Source organism: Microcebus murinus, chromosome 4 (assembly GCF_040939455.1).
Source record: "Microcebus murinus isolate Inina chromosome 4, M.murinus_Inina_mat1.0, whole genome shotgun sequence".
In the NCBI taxonomy this organism is placed as follows: Eukaryota; Metazoa; Chordata; class Mammalia; order Primates; family Cheirogaleidae; genus Microcebus; species Microcebus murinus.
Window position 1 is genome coordinate 11,469,541 of NC_134107.1, and position 24,691 is coordinate 11,494,231.

General features: G+C 60.4%; 1 protein-coding gene across 2 annotated transcripts in view; it reads right to left on the reverse strand.

The window, feature by feature from the left end:
• Positions 1-24,691, reverse strand: part of MACROD1 (mono-ADP ribosylhydrolase 1) — a 145,873-nt gene that overhangs the window by 109,047 nt on the left and 12,135 nt on the right. For both annotated transcript variants that reach the window (XM_012777886.2, XM_012777887.2), the window contains exon 3: positions 24,519-24,635. In XM_012777886.2, the coding sequence (XP_012633340.1) occupies positions 24,519-24,635 (117 nt within the window). The remainder of the gene's footprint in view (positions 1-24,518; positions 24,636-24,691) is intronic.

A 24,691-nucleotide genomic window follows, 5' to 3' on the forward strand; every position in this document is an offset into this window, starting at 1 on the left:
TGGCCAGTGACAGGGGAGTGGGTCCAACTGTAAAGGGAAAACTGAAGGTCAGGGAAGAGAAACGGGGCCAGCGAAGGAAACAGGCAGTGAGCTCTCTGTCACCGGGAGCATTCAAGCACTCGATGGGGATGCGGCAGATGTTTTCCTGCCAAGGTCTGGTTCTTTAACTAGAGATCCGGGTTCCCACCCTTGCTTTATCACCCCGAGGACCCTGTAAGGAAGCAGATATCAAAGATGTGCACTGTGTTGCCCAAAATGACCAGTGTCCCCTGAAAATCCCAAGTCAGAACTGTCCTGCAGCCAGGCCATCCAGCCCCATCAAAGAGCCACTTGTGCCAGGTGCCGTGGCTCGCACCTGTAGTCCCAAGCACTTGGGAGGCTGAGGCAGGAGGATCGCTTGAGCTCAGGATTTTGAGGGTAAGCTATGATCACACCACTGCACTCCAGCCTGGGTGACAGAGGGAAACCCTGTTTTAAAAAAAAAAGCCACTTGTGCCACTAGAGGGGCTGCAAAATTCCCATCCTGAGCATCCAAGAGGCACAGAGAAAGGAAGCAGAGATGTGCACCACCCCTTGCCAAAGTCTGAACTCGGCAGGAAGCAAGGACAGGGACCACCACCCTGGCCTGGGTAGACAGGTTGACAGCAAGCCACCTCCCTGTCCTGCAGCCCCCAACCCCAGGCCACCCAGCCCGGAAGCTCTCACATGGCCACTCCATGTGCCATCCATCCATCACGGCCAGGTGACGGTGCCTGGGGCACTTTTCGCTCTGCGGTTTTAAGCATTTACTGTATCTTTTGAAATGTTCCAAGTAGTTGCCCAAAATACCCACATTTGCTTCTTTTTAAAAATTCACAAAAAGATTCCCTTTGCTCCCCATCCCCCCCTTGCTTTTCCTCCCTCCCTTGGCATTTTTAATATGTAGTTTTTCTCTGGTTTTGGAAATTCCCAAAGGGGGTCAGGCCTGCTTCCTCACCACAAATGGGTTGCAGGTGTGCCCAGAGACCCCAGCGCTGCGGGGGCCAAGCCTGGCCTCTCTCCGCTTCTCCCCTGCAGATGCCACGTCCAGGTGACCCTTCAGCCTGGGGCAGCTCCTGCTTCTTGTGCCCCTGGAGAGCCTGGCGGGGCCTTGGATCTTTGAGATCACTGTCACTGCTCCCTCCTCGTCCCTGAAATGCCCGGCTCATGTCAGGAGGGTGCCCTGTGGGAGGGCTGATCAGCCGCTTGTCCCAACAAAGCGAGCTCCCGAGGTACTGTGGCCATCAGGGCAGCCATAGCACCCTAGCCTCTGTCCTCACCACACCTGGAAGCCCAAAAGCCTGAGTACAGAGAGTCCTTGCAGAAGGTCTTTGCTGCCACCAGTCCTAAATCTCTTTTTTTTTTTTTTGAGACAGAATCTCACTTTGTTGCCCAGGCTAGAGTGAGTGCCGTGGCATCAGCCTGGCTCACAGCAACCTCAAACTCCTGGGCTCAAGCGATCCTGCTGCCTCAGCCTCCCGAGTAGCTGGGACTACAGGCATGCGCCCCCATGTCCGGCTAATTTTTTCTATATACATTAGTTGGCCAATTAATTTCTTTCTATTTATAATAGAGATGGGGTCTCGCTCTTGCTCAGGTTGGTTTCGAACTCCTGAGCTCAAAGGATCCACCCGCCTCGGCTTCCCACAGAGCTAGGATTACAGGCGTGAGCTACTGCGCCCGGCCAAATCTCTTTTATAGTCATCAAGGTGGATGGTCACTTGGTTAAGATGCTAGGTCCCCGAGCTCCTCCATGGCGCTTGCATAGTTGGGGTCTTGCCCTCCCCAGCGGTCACTGAGGCCCAGCACAGCGCCTGGCACACAGGGGCATGTGACCCTTTCTTCTCCAGCAACTGGACGAGGTCGCCTCCACCTCTCCTTGGCATGTCCTCCCCACTTGCCATCTGCCCGCTCCACGCAGACGGCCCAGTCGAGGATGCCAGCAGGAAACGGCCTTCTCTTGTCCTGCCCCTCCCGGCCCCGCCAGCGGCCTGGCACAGAGAGGAGATCCCCCCGGCAGCTTTCCTGCAGCTTTCCGGAAGCACCTCGCTGCACTCTGCCTGGGCTCTGCCGATGGCCAGCTGTGGCCCATGGGGCAACGCAGCCGCTCAGATCTGGGGGCTGGCTCCACCTGAGTGGGTGACTCAGTTTCTTCTCTCCGAGTCTTGCCTCGAGTGGGTGACAAGGGGCGGAGAACTGGAGGAGGACCCCCAGAGGCACTGCAGGAAACCCGGGATATCAGGCGACATCTGCCACCTAGCCTGCTGCTCCCGCCAAGAGTCCCTGCACCGAGTCCCCACGTGCAGGAGCTCATCAGGCTCCGTCCTCAAGACCCTCGAACAAACGAGACGTGAACCAACAACCGAAGCCACAGCAGACCCAGGACTGCCACCCACTCATCTCCCCAGAGCGGACGGCCCCAGGCATCTCTCACCTGCGCTGCTGGAAGGCATGCTTGCCGGGGGTTCTGAGACCCCCACCTTGGCCTAGTCCCGTTTTCTAAGGGTTCTGGGTACGCAGGGGGAAGACACACACACACACACACACACACACAACTGCGACTCGCCTTAGATTTTCCCTCACTCAGCACAGCCACCTACCGGCAGGCCCGGGCCCTGGCTGAGAAGCTCACCTGGGGGTTCTTTACACTGAGGAGCCCAGTACCTTCCAGCTCTGGGGGAGGCCGAGAGCCGAGAGCCGGGGAGGAGGCCACAGGGCCCAGCGTCTGAGGCCGTCTGAGAGAGAGAGAAGAGGGGGAGAGACAGAGAGAGAGAGAGAGAAAGAGAAGGGGGGAGAGAGAGAGAGAGAAGGGGGAGAGGAGGCACTGAGGCCAGGGAGGCTGCGGGGCTGGAAACAAGGCTGGCCAGGGACAGGGGCGCTTGTGGGATTCTGTGGGCTGGAGCCGCCAGGCAGGTGCGCACAGGGAGTGGAAAGTGAGCTAAAGGAGCCCCCGCCCCCGCAGAAACACTGCGGGGTGAAATGTCTGAAGAGCTGCCCGCAGCCATTCCTTTCCAGGTGCTAGCTCATTTGCCATTGCAAAGCACCTGGAGCAGGTGCGCAAGGGAACCCCCTTCCCAGCCGTCGGGGGTTGGGGGGAGGCAGCCAGGGAGGGGCCCTTGGCCAGACCCTGATGAACAAGGTGGGTCCTTCTGCTGGACGAGGGGGGTGCCCCGCCAGCCAGTGGCACAGGCGGAGGGGGGGCTTGGTCTCTCCCCAGTCCTGTGACTGAGGTCCCTTCTGCTGTCCCAGGGGCCCTGCACTGGCACCCCAGCTTCCCAACCCCCTGGCCTTCCTCACCTGCAGAAGCCACCCCCTGGGGCCTCCCGGCTGCACACGCCTTGTCTTTTTCCTTTTTCTCTGAAGGGCGAAGCGATCTCGGGGGTCTGAGTGACGGCCCGGACGCTCCCGCCTTTGCCCGCTGTGGGAGACCCGCTGGCCGACCCGGCCCAGCGCCCGGGGCCCAGCCGAGCCTGGCCTCATGCCCGCCTGCCTCACTCCCAACCTTATTGCCGGGCAGGGGTTTTCGGAAACCGAGACACACACACACCGCTGCCAGGACGACAACACAAACCAAAGTGCACTGCGAACCGCCCTTTGGCCTCCTTCTTGTAGGTGCCTTGAAACTTCAATGTTGAGATGAATGTGGTTAACTACTTGGTCCTATTTTCTGTTTGTCTGTTTTCATATAAAATGTCCAAGTCCATTTGCCTTGTCCTTTCTTGAAATAAATAGAAAGATTTAACTTTTACAGTCATCTCGGCTGCTGACTCTCGGCGTGGCCGCCCAAGTGCCCGGGCGCTGGGCCTCCCACGCTCCCTCCCCAGGCCTCGCCCCAGGGGCAGCGCTGCTGTTGGGGTCCCCCACATGGAGGGGGTGGCCGGGCAGGACGGAGGCTCTGGGGTCAGCAAGTTCCCTGGGGCGCCGGCAGACCCTAAATGATGATTGTGCTGCAGGAAGTAGAAGGGGCCCCTGATCCCGCCGCAGGGGCCCTGGGGTTCGCTGACACCAGAGGTGTTTTGAGCAGCCACGCCGGGAGCGACGCTGAACGCAGACCCGCACTGCACGTGCAGACGTGCAGATTAACGACAGCTGCGGATTAGCCCCTCAGGGGCTCCAGCAACCATGTGGGCGCCCAGATAAGGGTGGAGCTGTGCCGATATCTGGGGATACCTGCTTATTCCCCTGCCCCAGTGAACACCCACCTGGGTTCGTCCCCTCGTCCCCTAGATGTGCCCACTGCACTCACGACTCTCCCGGCCTTATCTGCCTAACTCACACCCCAAAGTGAGGGCACGGGAAGGAAAAAAAATTTTCCATGAGAACAGTAGCAGTTTCTGCTAAATTTAACATAAAATAAGAACTCATTACTTCTGCCTGAGATCTGATTTCGTGTCTGGATGCAGGTTAACAAGTTTTTCCTTATATCCCAAGGGAGCAGTTATTTCGAGCCGTGCCTAAGGGGTGGGTGGCATGGGCGCTCTGGCTCCCAGCCCTCACCTTCCATCCTGCTGGGGGCAGGAGCCGGCCAAGAGGGACCATTCCAAAGAGCAGCACGTGGGGTGACCACCAGGGATAGGACAAAGGCTGTTTTCCGACTCTCCCTTGGGCCAGAGCACGGTGAATGCTCAGGAGGGCTGCCCCACTCTCTCACCTAAGACCGTCCACTGAGGCTGCAAAGGGATCTTTCTAGAATACAGCCAGCCAGCCTGTCAGAGGAGCGAGCCCACATGCCCTTCCCCATAAAGGCTCCTAAAGGTTCAACTCGTGGGTTGCCTCAGGAAAACCCCCCCATCCGGGCCCCACACCTCTGCTGGCGCTTCCCACCTGCACAGGTGACCAGTCCCAGCACCTGGCCCACCTGGGCCCCAGCTGGCAGGCCTCACCCTCCCCACCTCCGGGTTCCCAGAGGGTACTGGCCTGGCACCCAGGAGGCCCCATAGGAGAAAGGGAAGAGTGAGTCAATAAACACAGTAAATCAATCAACCAGTCGCTCACCTGTGACCGGACAACTTCCCAAGCGCGACAGCCCTTGGCGATCCCAGCGTCCCAGTCATTCCGACAATCACGCCCTCCATGTGCCGCGGGCAGTGCCACAACTCGGGGCACCTGGGGAGCCCTCCAAGCCAGGGCGGAAGGGCTGTGTTCCCAAACTGTGTTCCTCAGCCCCTAGAGCTAGCAGGTTCTACCCAGAAAGGGTTCACGGTTGAATGCCTTTGGGCATGCCTTTGCTCTCCTGGAGGGCTCCTTGGTCAGGGCCTTGGAGTCCCTTGGAACTGGGTTAGACTCACGGGCTCCACCACTGACTACCTGCGTGACTCAGTTTCCACGCAGTGTGTGTGTGTGTGTGTGTGTGTGTGTGGAAACAGCTCCGTCCCCGCAGCCGTTGGGAGGGGCAGGTGGGGCACACAGGTGAAGCCCTCAGCAGTGCTCGGAACCCACCGAGACAGCATCCGCCCTGCTGCCGTGCGCAGCAGCCTCCGTGAGACGGCGTGGAGGGCTCATCGGGCAGTGTAGGCACCCCCATATGCACAACCCGTGGTGGATTTACCCGGCCTTCCCGGCCCCCGGGGACAAGGCCGGGCGCTGAGCTGGCCTGCGATTCTTGCCAGAAGGCCCAGCGTCTCAGTGGGACCCCCAGAGCAGGGCAGCAAGGTGCCCCCAGGTCGGGCACAGAGAGGCATCTGTGCGGCCGTACCTGGGCCTGTCCCCAAGCCCCCCCAGCACACCCGGGGCCCGGGGCCCGGGGCCTGCACTTTAAGGCCTGCTAAAGAGGCTCTCAGGCCGGCTGGAGCCTTAGGCGTTGGGAGCACTGGGGTGGGGGTGAGGGCATCTTAAGTTTCACTAACTTCCCTGGGGGAGCTGCAGGCCCAGCCAGGGTTGGGGCCACAGGACGGAATGACCAAGACCTGTATTTCAGGCCAACAGAAGGAAGAACCTCCAAACACGACCGACCCATTCCAAAGAGGAGAGTGTGGTCTGAGAGGTAGTGAGTCCCCTGTGCTCACAGAAAAGCAAGCTGGCCAGTTCCTCATGGGGGTGTGAGGACTGGGCAGGGGAGGGGACCCGGTGGCCCTAAAGAGCCCTCCCATCTCCCTGTCTTGTCTGCAGGCAGGTGCCAGAGATGGGGTAATCCCTCCATAACCCTGGGACCCCATACCTGCTGCAGCCCCCGCCATGCCCTCCTCTAGCCAAGCTGCTTTGGGTCCCTCCTTCCCCCCAAATCTCAGGATTTGCGTATCATGAGGTCAACAGCAGGTGTGGGGTAAGAGCCCTGAATGGGTGCCCTGTGGCCAGGTGACACCCAGGGTCCCTGCTGCACGTATCTGACTTTACTTGTTTTGTCAGACTCAGGATAAAAGTTCCAGAGGAAATGGGGGAGAGGGTGGGTGACACTTCATCCCTACACTGCACCTGGACCCTGCTCTTAACCAGCTACCACTGGGTTCCAGAAGCTTCCTTTGTCCTGCCCCCACTTCCCATGGGGGAGGGGCCTAACACCCCGAACTCCCCCACCCCAAGTCCTGTGCCCGATTCTCAGCACCCAGCTCAGGAGGCTCCTGGGAGAATCTGAGGTGCCCAGCCACGAAATTCTGCCTCAGTGGGCCTGGCAGCGGCGCACCCACTCTCAAGCACCCAAAATTAAGTGTGTTCCCGGGCTGCACCTAAGGCCTCCCACCCTCCTCCGCACCCCACGTCACCTTCCGGCGCCGGCCCTGCCGCCTCCCCTCCGGCCGCTGCGCCCAGCTCCTGCGGAGGACCCTCTCCTCCTGCGGCAAAGTAAACAGGCTCTCTCAGCGCTAACTGACAGCACAAATGAAATCCGCGCTCCCCCTCAGAGATTTACAGGGGAAGTGAAATCTTATTTGCAATGCTGCCAAGCCAGGGACGCGATGAAATTATGCCTCGAGAAGAGACCCGGCCGGCTCCTCGAGGAAGCGCTGCATCGGGATGGGCTTATTAAACCACAGTGGCCACATTTCAACCTGTTTCAGGTGTTAAGTAATTTACTGCCACCCAGAATCCAGTGGCGGGTCTTTATCATTTTTATTTCTGTGATGCAGGCAAGTGCCCCAGGAGGTCCCTGCGCGGGGGGACTGCGGGTCTAAATACTCACTCCCCCCCAGCCCCAGACAAGGTGGAGGGAGGGGGCCCGAGGCCTGCAGGGGGCACGGCGGGGACCAGAGCGGCAGCAGGCGCCCGACTCTCCCCTGGTCGCGCCAGGCTTGGCCAAGGCTCAGAGTGGGGGCTCTGAAACCCACGCCCTGCACCTGGAGGCCCTGTGAGCCCACAGAGACTCTGGAGATGTGCCCTGAAGGCAGCAGGGACACAGGCTTGGTGAAAAGAGAAACTACCTGTCTCAGGAGCTGGCCGCCAACCACACAAGCAAGTCTTTATTAAGCACCTACTGTGTGTCGGGCCCTGCTCAGATGGGGGACACAGCAGCAAACAGGACCCCAAAGGCCGCTGCTCCACGGACCTGCTGCCGTTCCACTGGTAAGTGCTGAATGCATATTTATGGTGGGTGATGCAAAGAAAGCCACAGGCAGGCACCAGGTGCGCCGGGGGGAGGGCTGGGCAGGGCAGGGGCCGCTTTACTGAGCATCTGGTACACGCCAGGCATCGCAGCAGCCCTGGGGGCCACCCACCCCCACCCCGTGCCAGAGCTGCTGGGGGCCAGGTCCCCACACCTCCCCCTGCTCTGAAGAATTACACGGAAGGGGCCGCCACTCCCAGAGAACAAGAGACGAGGGAGCCCGTGGTCCAGGGCCCATGGGGCTAGGAACAGCCCTGCGTCCTCTGGCTCTCTCGAGCCCGTTCTCAGCGGTGCCGGCGGAGGTCTGTTTGATGCCTGCAGGCTTTGGGGGGATTAAGCCTATTATAGAGGCTCCGGGGGTTTATCCGACACCCCCTTCCTCCACCTGTTTTCAGATACTCTGGGAAGACCAAGGGGAATCTTCAAAGTCCAGGCTGAGCCAAGAGCAGCAATTCTTTAATTAGCTTTCTCTTGGATCAGGGCCCTGGCGAGCAGATTAGTTGCTGGGGGTGTGGTGGGGGCAGGGGAGAGGGACGGGAGTCCTCTTTAAAGCAGAGATTACAAGCCTGGGGTGAAGGGCTGAGGGGCTGCCGCCAGGGACAGGCGGGCCCCCACGCAGGCCCTCCCCGGCCGGCAGGTCCTCGGGGTCTGGCAGATGGAACCTGCCACCAGGAAGGCGCAGAGATGTGCTCTGTTGAGCCCACGGTCCTCAGGAAGCTGGCGCGGGAGACGCTTGGCACAGTCCGGGCTGTGCGCCTGGGTCTCCTAATGAATGTGCTTCTTCCCCACGCGACCGTCCAGATCTGTAACTTCATAATTAGGGGGGATTTCCTAAAGGGGTGTCCATCTGTGAGAGGCATGGCAGCATGGGCCTGGTGGTGCCAGGCGCCAGGCATCTGTCACCACGTTCCATCTTCTCGGCAGGGGGCACGGCAGGGTTTCTTATTCCCATTTTAAAATGAGCAAACCAAGGCCAGGACCCAAGGAGGCCATGGTGACACAGGATAGCTTGGGAACCAGGTCTGTCTGGGTTCCTCCCCCTGCTGCGTGAGGCCTCAGGAAGAGGCCTGGGCCAGGCGCCACCATGGCTCACACCTGTAATCCTAGCACTGTGGGAGGCCAAGGTGGGAGGATCATTTGAGGCCAGGCGTTTAAGACCAGCCTGGGCAACACACCAAGACCTCATCTATTCTAAAAAAAATTAGCCGGCATGGTGGGCATGTCTGTAGTCCCAGCTACTCAGGAGGCTGAGGTGGGAGGATTGCTTGAGCCCAGGAGTTTGAGGCTGCAGTGAACTATGATGACACCACTATACTCCAGCCTGGGCAACAGAGGCAAGACCCTGGGCAAGACCCTGTCTCTAAAAAAAGAAAGAAGAAGAGGAGGCCTGGCTAAGGGTCTGTGAGCCAGAGGGAACAGCACACCAGAAAGCCCCGGCCTCCCCAGGAAACCTCCTGCAGGACGCCCTCCCTGACCAGCCCACGGCGCCTTGGACTCCCCAGGGACACACTCAGCACCTGTGCTGTGACCCTGTGTCCCCACTATATGGTGAGCACTGTTTGGAAGCAGGGACTGGGTCTTAATCATTGCGTATCCTTTGAATGAAGGAAGGAAGGTTGCGCCCACTGCAGCCCGGGGAGCTGCAAAGAGCAGGCTGGCTGGAGGCTGGGGGCACAGGACAGGCTATGCCTCCGGAGCAGGAGGACAGGGACAGGCTGGCGTCTCCGCAGGTTGGAGCTCTCCTGCTGGCTGGCTCTGCGCAGGCATGCACAGGCAGGGTGGCGGGCAGGAGACGATTCAAGGACTCCGAGAGCCAGAGTTCCCGGGACCGCAGCCCTTTGAAGTGTGACTTGTGCTCTCTCCCCCTGGAGCTCCTCATCAAAGGCAGCTCCACTGTGGTCCGGCCACCCTGGGCTCTGCAGAGGAGGCCTGCTGCATGGGCAGGCGGAGGAAAGCATCCGGGCCCCATAGGGGTGGCCCTGCCACCGGCCCCAGCCTCCCTTCTGGCCTCTCTGCTCCAGGTGCAGCAAGCTGAGCTGCCTCAGGACCCCCGTCTGGGGTGCTCCACTGGGTTCCCTGTCCCTAACCCTCTGGACTGTTCTGCCCCCAGGGTGAGGTCATTACAGGTGACTGTACAGCACCTTAGGGGTCCCAGCCGCACAGGCCACATCTTCCTTGCTCCCCTTGCAGCCCCAGCACCCAGCACCTGCTGCGTGAGTGGGCGGGAGGCCGGAGGAACGGCTGTGCCGCGGAGCACACGGGGGCGACAGCTAACTCGGGCAGGGGAGGTTCCTTGAGAGGATGGCTTCTCAGCTGGGACCCGGAGGGTGAGCAGAGTCAGCCAAGCAAGAATAGAAGAAAGGGTGCTCCTGGCAGGGGCAGTGCCCATGCGAAGGCCGGGAGGGGAGAGACAACAGGAGGTTAGAAAACCTAAAAATCACGTAGCCAGGCTGCAATGGAGAGGGCAGGAGAGAGAATGCACGAGAAAAGGCAGGGGAGGTTCTGGGGTCAGGGGTGTGGGTGGCCATGAGGATGCCCAGAGAGCCGAGGTCACTGCTAGGGCAAGACCTTCCCTAAATTGAGGATTCCAGGGGTGTGGGAAGCTGGGGAGCATTGTGCAGTGCGCCATGGCACCAGGGGCGCCATCGCAGAGCAGGTTGAAACCCAGAAGCGGGAAGCAGCACCCTCCAACGAGAGCCAGGCCCAAAAAGACCCCAGCCGCAGAAAGGAGGCGTGTGGACCCCAAGGGTGAGGGCACTGTGGGTGGGGGCAAGTCTGGGAGCTTAACCCCCAGCGGCATCTCAGGCAGGTGTGGGGGCAGGGAGCAAAAGACGCAAAGGCAGGGGCAGTGGCAGCCCCGCTGAGACTGACTGCAAGCAGGGAGGAGTTCTATTTGCTTTCTGGCGTAAAGCACGTGTTTCCAAGCACCTGCCGTGTGCCAGTTTGGTGTGAGATGCTGGGGGGAGGCACCCAGGAAAGGGCCCGGCCTCCTGCGGCTGCCCCACACCTGTGCACATCAATACTTCCCGCTCCCGCCCCTCTGGTGGGTGAAGAATGGTGTCTCTTATTTCAATTAGCTTTTTCTTGATTACTAGCGAAGTTCTGCATCTTTTCACTTGTTTACTGGCCATTTGTTTTTCTCCTACCGGGAATTGCCTGTCCACATCTTTTGCCCATTTTTCTTATTGATTTGCAAGGGCTCTTCGCATATTAAGAGAGGAGTAGGGAGGCAGCCTCATCCTGGAGGGGGGCCCTCACAACCTCCCTTGCGGGTCCTCGGTCCCAGGGAAGGGAGGGGTTTGTGGTGGGTTTCTGGGCACTCCTGTGTAGTCTCTGCCCCCGGCCTGGCTCTCAGCGGGCCCACTCTGCCAGAGCCCCTCCTGCAGGCGGGAGCCCCCGCCAGGCCTGCATCCCGGCTGGCAAAACCCAGAGGGCTTATTTTTTACTTACACTGGGAAGTCTACACTGCCAGTGGCTGGCGGGGTGCCCCGAATGGCACCCAAGGGGAGCCAGCTGGCATAGCCGGGCATGAGAAAGACGGAATGACTCTCCTTGTCCCAGCCCAGGCCGGCGGGGACCATCTGACGAAGGTACCTGTCCTGAAGCCTCAGGCTGAGCCTCCCCTAGAATTCTGCCTCCCCCAGTCCTGCTATACCAGCTCCCTGTCCCCGCATCCAGCCTCAACAGTCCCTAAACGGCAACCCCAACCTGGGGGAACGCCCCTGAGCCCTGCCCCTTGCCCTCGGCCCCCGACCTTTCCGGGGTCGGAACCAGCCCCGAGGCTCATTCTCCGTCCCGCATTTCCCATAGTTCAGCGGACAAACAACGCAGGCCATAAAACTGATTTCCAAAGCCGATCAAGGCAATAACATTTAGGGAGACAGGAAAAATAAAGCCCCTCCTTTGCCAGAGTAATGGCTGCCAGGAGTCCTCCTGGGCCCCTCCTGCAGCTGGGGGCGCGGGGCGCGGGCCAGCCTGCAGCCTTCCCCGCGCCAGGTGGTGAACGGCCGCTCCGCACATGTTCCCAGGGCCCCCAGCAGCCGCAGAGACTGCAAACTGCCTGCTTAACCTCTTCCCCCTCGCCCCTGCCCGCAGCTCTGCAGCTCCCGAGAGCCAGGGAAGGCTTCCTGGCACCCCAGGCCCACCCCTCACCCCAACCCCGCTAAACTCTCAGCGGCCCCGATGCAGGCGGCTGCCCTGGTGCAGGCCGAGGTCACCCGCTGTGGCCAGAGCAGGAGACAGCCCACCCGAGGGCGGCCCAGTGGAGATCCTGTGTAGCGAAGCCACCATCCTGCTCCTCGCCTCGCTGGTGAGCCCTCCAGGGAGAGTGAGTGACACGGCCACCAAGGCCACCAAGGCCACCACCGACCTCTTGCTGGCAGAGGGCGATGGGGACCTGAAAGCCCGGCTCTCCCCCAGGCTCTCCAAACACCCGCATCCATCCTGGGCCGCCACGCCCGCTCACCAGCGCAGCACCTGGGGCGGTTGCGTGTACCCACTCCTCCCCATCCGTTCATTCATTCATTCACTGAAAGAGATGCCCAGGCCAGCACCCCTTTGCGGCTTGGTTCTTTTTGTTCCTGTTTTTATGGTTCCATTTTTACTCTCCCTATTTTTCAGCAGAAATACGCAGGATAAACAGTATTTTAAAAGCCAGTTCCAGACCAATTCATTCAAGGACACACAGTGGAAAGATCTGGATCCAGACAACACTTTTACGGTCCCTACTCCACAGCTTCCCAACCTAGAAAGTAAGGAATAATAGCTGCCACCTGCCAGGTCATTGTCACGATTACTACAAGCTAACAGAGGCGCTAGAAGAGAGCAGGGAAGGAAGCCTGACCACAGCTGCAGGGCAGGGCGGGAAGCCTGGCCAGGCGGGAGGGCGAGGTGCAGAGGCCAGGTCTCCACAGCCAGAGGGGACGGGGCCTGCCTGGAGGCAGCGGATGGTGGCCAGGACAAGGCTCCAGGGCCTAAAAATCCTGGCTTCAGGGCAGATCATTGTGCAATCAGTAGATCCACAGCCGGGGTTGAGGGACCCCCCAGACCTGCGGGGAGCACTCAGATGGCTGCCAGGAGCCCCATGCCCAGAAGTCACTCATCCTCCTTCTCTTCTGGGATTAAATAAAACACATTGTGACATGGAATTAGCCAGGGGCCCAGCCCCCAGCTCAACTGCAAAGAGATGGAGAGAGTGGAGAGAAGAGTCGATCTTCCAACCAGGGACGTGCCCCCACCCTGCACAGGGGCCTCCCAGAGCCTCTGTGGGGGCAGGAGGGCCAGGGACGGAGCCCACGGAGCAGCAGGGAGTTCTCTGAGGGGCTCTGGAGGCTGGCAGGGCTGAGCGCGGCATTCGCATGGAGAGCTCTCCGCGGGCTGGAATTTATGCAGCCGCCTGTGTGATTCCTAAGGCGAGACGAATCTCCAGGCCGCTTTTCTCAGCAGGAACAAGGCTTTTCTTCAAATCGATGGTGACACATTTTTAAACTCCGATATTACGGAGGGAAAGATTTTGCCAGCCCCCCAGGGGCAACCCTTATTAGTCACAGGCTCATCTGAGAGCAACAGCAGCGCAGACCCAGAGGGCCTGGGCCAGCCAAGAGGCCCAGGGCCAGGCGGCCGCCAGGAGCACAGACAGGGGAATTGGAGGGGGCCTCCCGAGCTGGGAGCAGAGCCATGTGCAGGGCGCTGCTCGTCAGGAATGAGTCTGGAAGGGACTCTGGTGCAAGGGACGAACCATCTGTGGGGGAAATAAAGCACAGTTGGTGAGGGTGCTGGAGAGTGAGAATGAAGGGAAAAGGCCGACGGTAGGAAGAAAAGTGAGCATCAAACTGGAATTTAAATTGACTTCCCAGTTTGCAGTTATGAAATCTGAAATCCTGTTTCCCATTTTGCAAAGGCTGCTAGGAAGCTCAAAGCTGCATCTCCTATTTGGTTGCAATAGACTTGCTCAGCCACGTTTTAAAGTTTCTTCTGGGCCAGGGTCAGGATAGGATACCAGGAGCCAAGCTGCTCCAAGCAGCCACCAAGAGCACAAACTACAAAGTCAGGCATGAACCGCAGCACCTCATTAGGCCAGATGCCAGCATCAAATGGCAGGTGCTAGGGCTGAGAGAGGACCATGACCAGGAACAAGGCAAGCGGCTGGTAGGTTGGAAAGCACGTGCCAAGGACATCCAGGCCAGAGGGCTGCAGGTGTGGCCGACAGCACAGGGCACGGTCTTAGGAGATGCCCAGGTCAGCGCCCCTTTGTGGTTTGGTTCCTTTTGTTCCCGTTTTTATGGTTTCATTTTTACTGTTCCTATTTTTCAGGGGAAATAGGTAGGATAAACATTATTTTAAAAACCACATCCAGCTCACATGCCCACTTCCTCAGTGACAGCAGTCACCACTGATGGAGTTCCCACGCCTTGCCAGGCATCTGTGGGCATCGTCACCCACCTCTGGAGGGGACGCCACTCGCCTGGGCTTACAGAGGAGGAAACCCAGGCTCAGAGGAGAGGTGTGTCCTGGCCAAAGTCACAGGAGCTCATAGGTAGCCACAGCAGGACTTGAACCCGGCCCTGTCCCGCCTGTCCCCTGACACGCCCCCATCCCACCCCCAGAGCCCCAGACCCCAGCACCCTGCTCTGCACTGGGGGCTCCTGCCTCCTTATTAGGAGGAAGAGGAGGCTGGGAGGAGGCCGAGGCCAGGCAGGCACTGAGAGGCAGTCAGGTGATCCACAGAATTCCCTCCCCTGGGCCTGCCTGGTCCCCCCCGCTGCCAAACCTGCCCCACCTTCCCCCTACTTTCCGTGACCCTCACACGGAAAGTTCCCCGCGGCTGCCAGATAGGATTTAGGTCCTTTGACAGTCCACGCTGCAAAGCTCCCGTTGCAAATGTCAATTCTGGGCCATTTGCTTCGTAGATTTCAATGTTCCTGTTTCTCCTCAACATCCTCAGCAAGGTAGCTCTTGCTTTTCAAAAGGGACGTGGCGTTTGATGATGTTTAAACCGTACGTGAAATACAGCCGGGCGGCAGTAATAAAACAGACGTGGGCCCCGCTGGCAGAGGAATGGCTGACAGCCGGCCGCTCTTCCCACATGCTACGCGCAGCTCAGCTCCGTTTTTATGGCAATTACGACGTCCGAAGGGGGAGGAAGCAGCGGCAGAGAGGAGATGGGTATGGCTGCTCGGGGACCACTTGTTGCCACCGGGAGGTGGGAGCTGCTGATGGGGTTTTAATGAACCAAAGGTGCCAAATCCCGTGTCGTGGTGGAACAAGGCTGACTGGCGACCTCTCAGCCCTGCCTCTGCCCGTCCGCCCCTGATTCTGCAGCCCACGAGCCCTCAGCCCTCCAGTCCTCACGAGCTGCCATCCCCTGACACCCCCATGGGGATATAAATAGCTGTGTCCCTCCCCTGTCCGGTGTGGAGAGGGCAGGGGACCCTGCAGAGCCATGCCCGCCAGGGCAGCCTGCTTCCTGCCATTTATAAACCCCTCCAGCCCGGGCGCGGTGGCTCACGCCTGTAATCCCAGCACTCTGGGAGGCCGAGGCGGGCAGATTGCTCGAGGTCAGGAGTTCCAAACCAGCCTGAGCAAGAGTGAGACCCCGTCTCTACTATAAATAGAAAGAAATTAACTGGCCAACTAATATACATAGAAAAAATTAGCTGGGCATGGTGGCACATGCCTGTAGTCCCAGCTACTCGGGAGGCTGAGGCAGTAGGACCGCTTGAGCCCAGGAGTTTGAGGTTGCTGTGAGCTAGGCTGACACCACGGCACTCACTCTAGTCTGGACGACAAAGTAAGACTCTGTCTCAAAATATAAATAAATAAATAAACCCCTCCAGTGTGCCGGGCATCCAGGCAGGGATTCTCTTTTTTCCTGTTAACCCCCCCATGGGGCACATATGTGGAGACTGAGGCCGAGAGAAGCAGGCTTGCCTTAGTGGCAGAACCAGATTTTAGCCCAGTCCATCTCTCAATCAGCCACGGCCCCAGCCTCCGAGGCCTCTGAGCCTGGCCACGCCACACCCCCAGGGGGCCTCCACCAGGGGGCCTCCACCACAGCCTGGGCCCAGCCAACCCCCCCCCAGGACAACCGTACCCATTCGACAGGTAAATCGAGACGGGGAGGTGGGGACTATGATGGCAACTATGTGAACCTCGGCTGCCACTGGGCCTCAGGAAGCGTCAGGACAAATAATTTACGAAATAAATAAAGGAGCCCAAAAGGTGAGCTTCTGATACGCATGAAGACCCTGCAGAGTGGGAGGAGCAAGGGGCTGGGCAACCCCTGCCGGGGACACTTCAGTCACCGGCTTCCCTGGGGACATCCCCTGTCCTGCCCCATCTCCTGCCCTGCAGACACAGACGGTTTCTGCGTGACCACACGCCCTCCCTGGGACAGCTGTGCAGATGTGGACAGCCCTGCCACAGTGGCGAGAGGTGCCCGGCCCACCTGCCCCAAACCCTCAGGGGCAGGAAACCCCAAACCCCAAAAGACTCTGGCGGTCAGGACGGCCCATCCCCTCGGGCACGCCGGCTCCAGCAGGTGACTCAGCTCTCCACTGGGAGACCGGGGAGGAGGTGGCCTCAGCCTGCCCAGGGGACAAAGGCACCATGCCCCCATCCCCACCCAACCAAGCTCTGGGTGCCGATCGGATGTGCTGGTCAGCGGGTCTGAGCAGCCCTCCCGGAGAAACCGCAGCAAGAGCAAGAGCATTTCCGGCATTTCCTGAGGGTTTGCTCCGTGCCAGACATTGTGCAGAGCATCTCACACAAATTGTCTCCTTTCAAAGTCCCAACTCAGGGGGTGGGTCCTAGTGCACCCTTCTCCCTGTTTTACAGGCAAGGAAACAGGCTCAGAGAGGTTACGTGACTTGCCCAAGGCCACACAGCTGGTACACGGTGGAGCTGGGACTCACACCCAGGCCTCCAGCTCCCGGCTGCAAGGTGTCCCAGTGCAGAGACTCCAGAGCACACGGGCTGTGGGGAGGTGAGCAGACGGAGCCCGGACCTCTGACTCTCCATCAGGTGTTGCTATGTCCAATGACAGCAGTCCCCAACCTTTCTGGCACCAGGGACCGGTTTCACGGAGGACAATTTTTCCATGGGATGGGGCGGGGATGCCGAGCGATGGGAGTGGCTGTAGCTACGGACGAAGCTTCACTCACTCACCTGCCACTCACCTCCCGCTGCCCAGCCGGTTCCTAACAGGCCATGGACCGGTACCAGTGTGCGGCCCCGGGGCTGGGGACCGCAGTCCTAGAGACCACCCCCAGCTGGCATCAGACCAGGCCAAGACTCGCCCAGGAAGCCCGAGGGCGGGGCCTACAGTGTGTCTGAGCCACCCCAGGGGTCTGGGGAGGGGCTCCATTTCACACCCCTGCAGACATCGGGGAGGGAAAGGGGACCCGGGTCCCTGGGGGTGGGGTGCCGTGGCTGCCACATGCTGCTGCAGCCAGACCCCTTTATCTCCTAGGGACACAGAGTGCCCATCCATTAAACGGGCAGGCAAGCCACAGCCTCCCGGGGAGTCCTGAAGCCAGCCGGCAGCCCTCTGCCAAGGCACTGGCGGCTGGTCCAGGAGAACAAGCCAAGGGCTGCACATCCAGCCCTTTTCATGCTCGGCCAGTTTAATGGTCCCCATTAATTTCAAAACACACACATTCCCACGAGCTCCGGCCTCCTCGGCTCCGTGCTTGGGCAGACGGCACATCGGGACACGGCAGGCGCACAGGTGCGGGCGCTGAGGTCTCAAGGACGGGAGCAGCTGGACAGGACGTGCTCGGGCCACTCGGCGCGGGCTGGCAGGCGGGGCGGCCACTCCATCGTGGGGCTGTGGGGAGCAGACCCCTGACAGAGGTTTTCTAAGCATGGGTCTGCTGAGACAGGGAGAAGAGGGCTGAGGAGCGAGGGCCCGAGCGGCCTAAGTGTGAGGCCCGGCTTTGCCCGTTTCCTGCTGTGTGACCCTGAGCAGGTCACAGCCCCTCTCTGGGCTTTGGATACTCTCCCGTCTTTCTCCGCAGGGCTGCAAATGCCTTGAGGGCAGGCACTGGGTCACACGGAGCCCTGTGCTCACCAGAGCCTGGAAAAGAGGCAGGACCCTCATGAGGACCCCACAAATGTCACCACTGTCCTCATCTATGAAATGAATCTACCCCTCCGGCCCAGAGAGTGGGGTAGAGGGCTGGGCTGCGGGAGGAAGAGGGGGGCCGGGGTGGGGTCACTGGTTCACGCGGTCCCTCCCACCGTCTGACCAACTCTCAAGGGCATGTGGTCACTCGTTCATTCAACAAACATCTATCGAAACCCAGGACAGAGAGTTACTGGGTCCACAGTCCACCCTCACATTCCCTGTGGGAACGACGGGAAGGCCCTGGCTAATAAGCAGGAGACTTGGCAGAAGACCTTGGGGTGGAAGGACCTTCCAGGGTCCTTCCGGAGTCACGCCCACCGGCCACTGTGCGGTTCACTGGACCAGGCCTACAAGCCCACGAGGGAATCTCAATAATTCAGGAGGGATCCATCATTTATGAATTTATGTAACCACCGCTCGACCTTGTGGAGAGAAGCCGCCTCCTCCTGCAGGGGTGGAAATTAGGTCCTGGCAGCGGCTCGGTGTTCCAGGCTTCATAACATGGGGAGGGGGCTGCCTGGACCCCGAGCCTCCCGACTAGCCCCCACCCCGTCCACTCTGCCCCTCACTCCCAGACTGGACCCAGAGGCGGCCTGTGAAAAAGCAAACCTGATCACGTCCCTCCTAAGCCCCAAGTCTCAGCCCTGCCTTTTACCCAGCACCGTCACCAACGGTGCCTCAGTCTCCCTCATCTGTAGAATGGGAGAAATATCAGAGCTTGCTTCAGGAACGGGGCAGCGCGTGCAGCATGCAGGGCGGGTGAGCACAGAGGGACACTAGGTAACAAACTGCAGGGGACAGGCACCCTCAGCCAGCAGCAGCAGCTGCGCGTGGGGAGAACGGAGGAAGAGGCTCGGCCACAGGACAACTGGGCAGCCCCGGGCGTGGAGCCCTCCACAAGCCTCACGGAGTCAACGAACCCAGACCCAGGTCTTGGTCCACACTTTTCTATAGTGACCCCCACCCATAGCAAACCTCTGCACCCCACCTCTCTGCCGGCGAGGACAGATGACAACATACTCACTCTGGGAACCCAGGAAAAAGGGATCAGAGAGGAGGTACACACACACACACACACACACACACACACACTCTCTCATCCCAGCCCTACCTTCATTCAGCTGTGTGACCTTAAGCAAATTGTTTCACGTCTCTGAGCTTCAGCTCCCCATTGGCACAGTGAGGCCGATAGAATAAGACAGGAGAGGCAGCACGGGGTAGGAACACAGCCTACGCCTGGAGAGACCCCGAGTTCTGGGCACCCCTATTTCTACCATCTTGGCTCCCTGCCCCCACCCATTCTCCACGCAGCAGCCTGAGCCATCCAACCAAGACTCTCACCTCGGGACCCGGCAGCTCACTCCAAACCCCTCAGAGCTCCGCACACTGTCCCACCTGCCTCATCCCTTCCTGCCAGCGCTCTCCCTCTCTCCCCCTGCCCTTGCCCAGCTTCTGACTCAGACCCCCAACACAAGCACTCCCCTCCAGGCTGCCTTCCCGACTGCTCCCACCCCTGCAGGCCGGGCTCTCATGCCTCCTGCACTTGGTTTCCTTTTCCGTTCACTCGTCTCACCCCTCTCTTGGGATTAGAGATTGTGTCTTTTGTAGCCCAGGCCCACCCCAATGCCTGGTGCACGGTAGGTCTGTCTACCCATATGTCTGCCAAATGAACAGAAGGCCGTGAGTTCGAATTCCGCCTCAGTCCCCGGCCAAGGCAGGTCACATTTTCTCTCTTTCGCCGAGCCTCAATGTGACCACTGAAAATGGGGTGATGTAGTCCTGCCTGCCTCTCGGGGATTCTGAGACAATCACGCATGGGAGTGACACGGAGGAAGTGGCTGTCCTCGCCCGCGCCCGGCTTCCCCTGAGCGCGGAGGACAAGATGCTCCCCGTCCTCGCTGCTAACAGGTCCGTCCGAAAGGCCCTGCTGCTCGCCCAGCGCCGCCCTGCCCACTGCAGAGAGGTTTCTGCCGCCCGCGGCCGGCCGGCAAGCCTCAGCACACACATTTAAATCTGAGGTGACAGATAAAGCGATTTACGGCGACAGTTTAGCGTCAGATCACTTCCCACAAGGCAGTCCGCGTCCCTCCGGGCCCCCTGCTTGCTAGTCCATCAAGGCGGTCTCTAAATCACTGACTCTGAGCGGCCGCCCGGGGACAGTCGGGCGCAGGGGCGGGTGGCCGCTCAGGTGGCCGCTTGGGGGCCCAGCCACTCCCGGCCAGCCCGGGCTCCGCAGGCCTCCGGGCAGCAGGAGGGCTGGTGCCGGGGCTGCCAGTGCTCGCAAGGGGGGCGGGGACGAGCGGCGGGGACATTTTCACAAATCAAAACCCCAAGACGCAAGGCAACAGAGCGCCGACCACTTCATGCCTTATTTTAAATAAATAAGCGGCTTAAAAATCTCCCTGCGAGGCCAGCTTGTCGCTGTGAAACATGGCATCCCACCCGCTCCCCGCCGCACGCCCGGCCCTCAAAGGCCTCCCGACCCGCCTCGCTCCCGCCACCTCCTTGCAGAATTAATTGGTCCCCGCGGCGTCCCATGGCACTGTGTTCAGACCTCGCTTGCAGCGCTTTGTCACATTATATCCTACTTAGTTGCCCCCATCCCGACTTCCAGTAACGATTTACTGGGGGCTCCCTGTGCGCCAGGCCCTGGACCCACCCAAGCCCATGTCGCCCGCACGCCCACCCTGGGTGGGGCCTACGGCGATGCCACTCTCAGCTGCGGAAATGGAGGCCACGGCACGGCCAGCGGGGACACTGGGACACCCACCCGCTCCCCGTCCTCTCCCGCTGCCCTGGGATTGCTTTGAAGTGAAAGGTTCCGTCTGTCTTTGCACAAAGCGTCCATTCAAATTGGCTCCATCCCTGAAGGCCGAAGCCAGCAGCCGGGCCCCTGGGCCGGCCAAGAATGGGGGTCTTTCTTTGTGCCCCAACATTTCCCACCTGGGACAAGGGGACAGGCCCAGTGAACTATAAAACCCAAGGGCATGGAGGTGGCCTGGTCAAGGTCACGCCCCCGTGGCAAAGAGGAGACGCAAGCACTCTGGAGGGACCTCCAGACCCGAGCTCTCCCCAGGGACAGCCCGGGGGTCACAGGCCGAGCCGGAGGGGCAGGTACTGCCCCCGAGAACCTCCTACCCCGGCTCATCTCGCCAGCACAGCGGCCCAATTTAAGGAAGATGGATGCAGCATGCCCCGTGGGCAGGAGCCGAGGCCAGCACAGATGGCAGGAGCCGGACACTCTCCCAGGCGCTGCCCAAGCAAGTGGCCTCAGCCGGCAGCCCGTGGGGAGGAGCCAGGAAGGCCCGGGAGGCCAGCACTGTGCCTGGGGTAGTTGTGAGGGGTCTGTCCTGCCCCTGCGACCTCAAGCCCTGCCCCCCACCTCATTCCAGCCACAGGTCACACAACATGCATCAAACACACACATCACACAAGCACATACACAAAAGACATAAACACGCCACATCACACACATGGAGCGTCACACACGTCATGCAAACACACACACATGCCACATTTCACACACGCACATCCGCCACCACACACGCCCAGTCACACCTCAAATACCAGAAAGGGGGAGTAGAAACCAGTGCTGGACCTCAAATGCCAGGGGACCGGCTGGGACAGGAGCCCAATTGATAGTCCTGAGGGCAGCCTTGGGTGGAGGGGTGCGGCAGGGAGGGCCCCTGACCCTGCCCTCCCCAGGGATCCCCAGGGTCCTGCCAAGAGGCAGGAGTGATGCCCACAGCCCGGCCGGAGACCCCAACCTGCTGCTCTCAGGACAGAGGGCAGGGAGACCTGGGGGCCTGACCCCTTTCTTTCCCTCTCGCGCCCTTCGCAGTCCCACACCCTCCCCTTCGTGTCCCAGCAGCTGGACCTGCATCCGGGAGGTGACGGCCCCTCCCCATCTGGCATCAGGGACAAAGAGACCCCCCCATACACAAAATCTAGAAGCTCCGCAGCCAGCCCTTGGGCCCCCAGCCCAGTCCCCTCAGCACGGCTCTCCACGGGCCACCGACACCCGCAAGGCAAAGACTGCCCCTGGCTTCAAAAATATAAATTTGAAAACTCCCACCCCGAGATAATTGCTCTCTCCTTTTGCCTATTGTGGCGGCTCCACGGTCGCGCTGAGAAGCAATTATTCACGGCTAATGATTATAATCAAGTCAAATAGAATTTAATGGACACGTATTCTCTTCCTGCTTGAAACTTTACATATGAATTAGGCACATATGGGTTTCACGAGGCACAGACGCAGATTCATGCAGCCCCGAAAAGCCCCGCGTTGCCGAGGACGTTTATTCCGCTAATAAACAGGCTGATTTATGGGCTCCCCCGAAATGCGATCTCTGCTGCCCCCTGGTGGGTGGCGGGTCCGGGGTGGGAACCAAGATCGCTGAGGACTCCCAGGCCTGACCCCGGCCAAGGCCACCTTGAGTACTGGGGCCCAGAGGAGACACAGGCTGTGTGTGGGAACCCCGTGTCCAGGGCCTGCCTCAGCTATTCCCTGGGGTTCCCGGCTGGTTCTGGGTCCTCCTGGCTGTGAGACTCTATCTAGAAAAAAAAGGAGATCCCAGGAAGACACTCAAAGAGGTGTTAGGTAAACTGAGGCAAGCAGGGGGAGGTGAAAGCTGATCACTTGCAGGAAGTGCCATGTCTCTCGGCATCTGCGGGACAGGGTTGATGCTCACAGTGGCGCTGATGGCAGCAGTCCCAGCACCAACGCCAGCGGCAGGTGCCGAGCTTTGGCTTGTGCCAAGCGCTGAGCTCGAGCTTCACTCTCACTTCCTGGGCCCCGGCTCCTGAGGTCCCCAACAACCCGACCGGTGGGTGTTCGCCATCCCCACCGTGCACAGGAGGAAACAGAGGCCCAGGCAAGCACAAGAAGGGCGTCCCCAGAGAAACTCGGCAAACGCTGCCCGGCCCTGGTGCAGTCAAACGAGGCGAGTGCTAAAGTGCTTCTCGGAGTGTGAGGAGCCTACAGAGCCGCTGCATTCAAAGTCTGGCAAGTCGCAGGGGCACTTAGGAAGAGCCATTAATCATGCCTGCAGCCCAGAGCGCAGCCTCCAGAGCCCCCGCCCTTCTCCATCTGCCTCCCGCCGACACCCCACCTGGGTCTCCGCACACTCCCTCCCGGCCCACTTTGCAGCCAACCACCTACCTGGGCTGGGACGCTGCTCATGAGACGCCCCACTTCCCTCTGGCCACTCTGCAGCTCAGCAAGCAGATACCAGCTGGACGCCGCCTGCATGGTCGCCAGTGACTGGCAGGGTTGGGCACCTAGGCAGTGCCACCCCATGGGCACGCACAACTGCCCCCTCAGCCACGGCCCCAGGACTCTGTCCTTCCGATCCAGGCCAGACCCTGCTGGGCACAGGCAGAAGAATGCTCTTCTCTGCTGAGCCACTGTGATGTCTGCCAACCCAGACGTGGCTTGTCTTAGCCCTGTGTCCCCCCAGATGGACCTGCAGACCTCACTGCCACCCCACATCCTAGTGGCCTAAGAAAAACATACCAGAACCACCCATGGAAACCCAAAGGTGACCCGAACTCCCTCGGCCTCCCCTCGGCCAGCCCCTCCAGTTGGGAACTGCTGCCTGCATGAACGTGTCACCTGTGCACCTGAGACAGGCAGCGTCGGGGGGAGCACACCACCGAGTGACTGCCCGGTTTCACACACACTGCTGGGAGACAAAGCACACAGCAATGTTGCTGCAGGAAACACAATTCAGGCCTCAAACAAGCAGGCCCAGGACAGACCGAGCGGCCACCTCTCTCCAGATCCCAAGAGCCCAGTCACTTAAGGGATCAACGGAAACGCTGACAGCACTGGCACCGCCAAGTCCCAGAGTCAGTGCAGCGCCGGCGTCAGACACCATGGCTGCAAACCCAAAGGGGAGGTGGAGACTCGAGAAGCTCCTGGGCGTGCCCTGGGCATGCATGGTTGGCGGGGTGCTGCTGGCATGGCGGGGTTTTCCCTGTGAGCGGGAGCCCAAAACAAGCGGGTCTATCCCCTACACTTATGAGGTCTAAGAAAGAGGCCCTCCTTCCTCTGATCGTTGGAGCAGGCGCGTGGGGAGCAAATGATCAAACAGGCAGGCGAGGGCTGGGACTCAGCCGCGACCTCATTCCCTGAACCACCTGCTGGACTTAACTGGCCCTTGGCGCCGGCTCCCAAGCGCTTCAAAGTCCTTTCCCGAGCCTTCTGACCTCTGCAGACAACCGCCGCATGGGAGGAGAAGCAGCCCCCTTCCTGCCTCCCCCGGAGAAGCAGCCGACTGACTCCCACATGCATCACAAGAAACTGCCAAGCCAGCAAGAGGCGCGCACAGGAAGCCAAGCAGCTCCCATTTCCAGGCGCTGGAGAGCTGCCAGGGGCTGCAGGGGACCTCTGCGCCCCCACCCTCGCCTCAGCAATCTCCCTCACCTGCCCAGGTTTGGAGGGGAGCCGGGCCCAGGGGGGTAGAAGGCAAAGGCAGGAAACCCGTGGCCAGGGGTGTCTGCAGCCCCCGAGGTGGGACCACCCGATTCTGGCTTCCACCTTCCTGGCAGGGCGGCGGCACAGTTCCACCCTCGCTCTCCCCCTTCCCCAGCCGCTAATGGGTCTCAGCCGCCAGGCAGCTCGGCGGAGCGAGGCGCCCCCGACACAGCGGGTCAGGGCTCCAAGGGAAGAGGAGCCGAGTGGCCGACGCGCTGGGCTCCCGTGGCGCCAGCGGGCCATCCTCACCGGCAACCCGAGCCTGGCTGGAGCCAGGTGGCGTCCACCCAGGCCTGGCACGCAGACCAGAGCAAAGGCAACGAGGCGGCAACCCAGGTCTCTGGCTCAGGCCAGCCACTCACCGGCGTTGACAATGGCGTCCACCTCCAGCTTGGTGATGTCGCCACGGAACAGGGAGATCTTCTCGTTGAGCTGCTTGTCTTTCTTGTACTTGGGCTCCTCGACCTTCACGGCAACGCCTGGAACAAGCGGGGACCCGGGGTGTCACAGAGAGGCTCTCCACGGAAGAGTGACC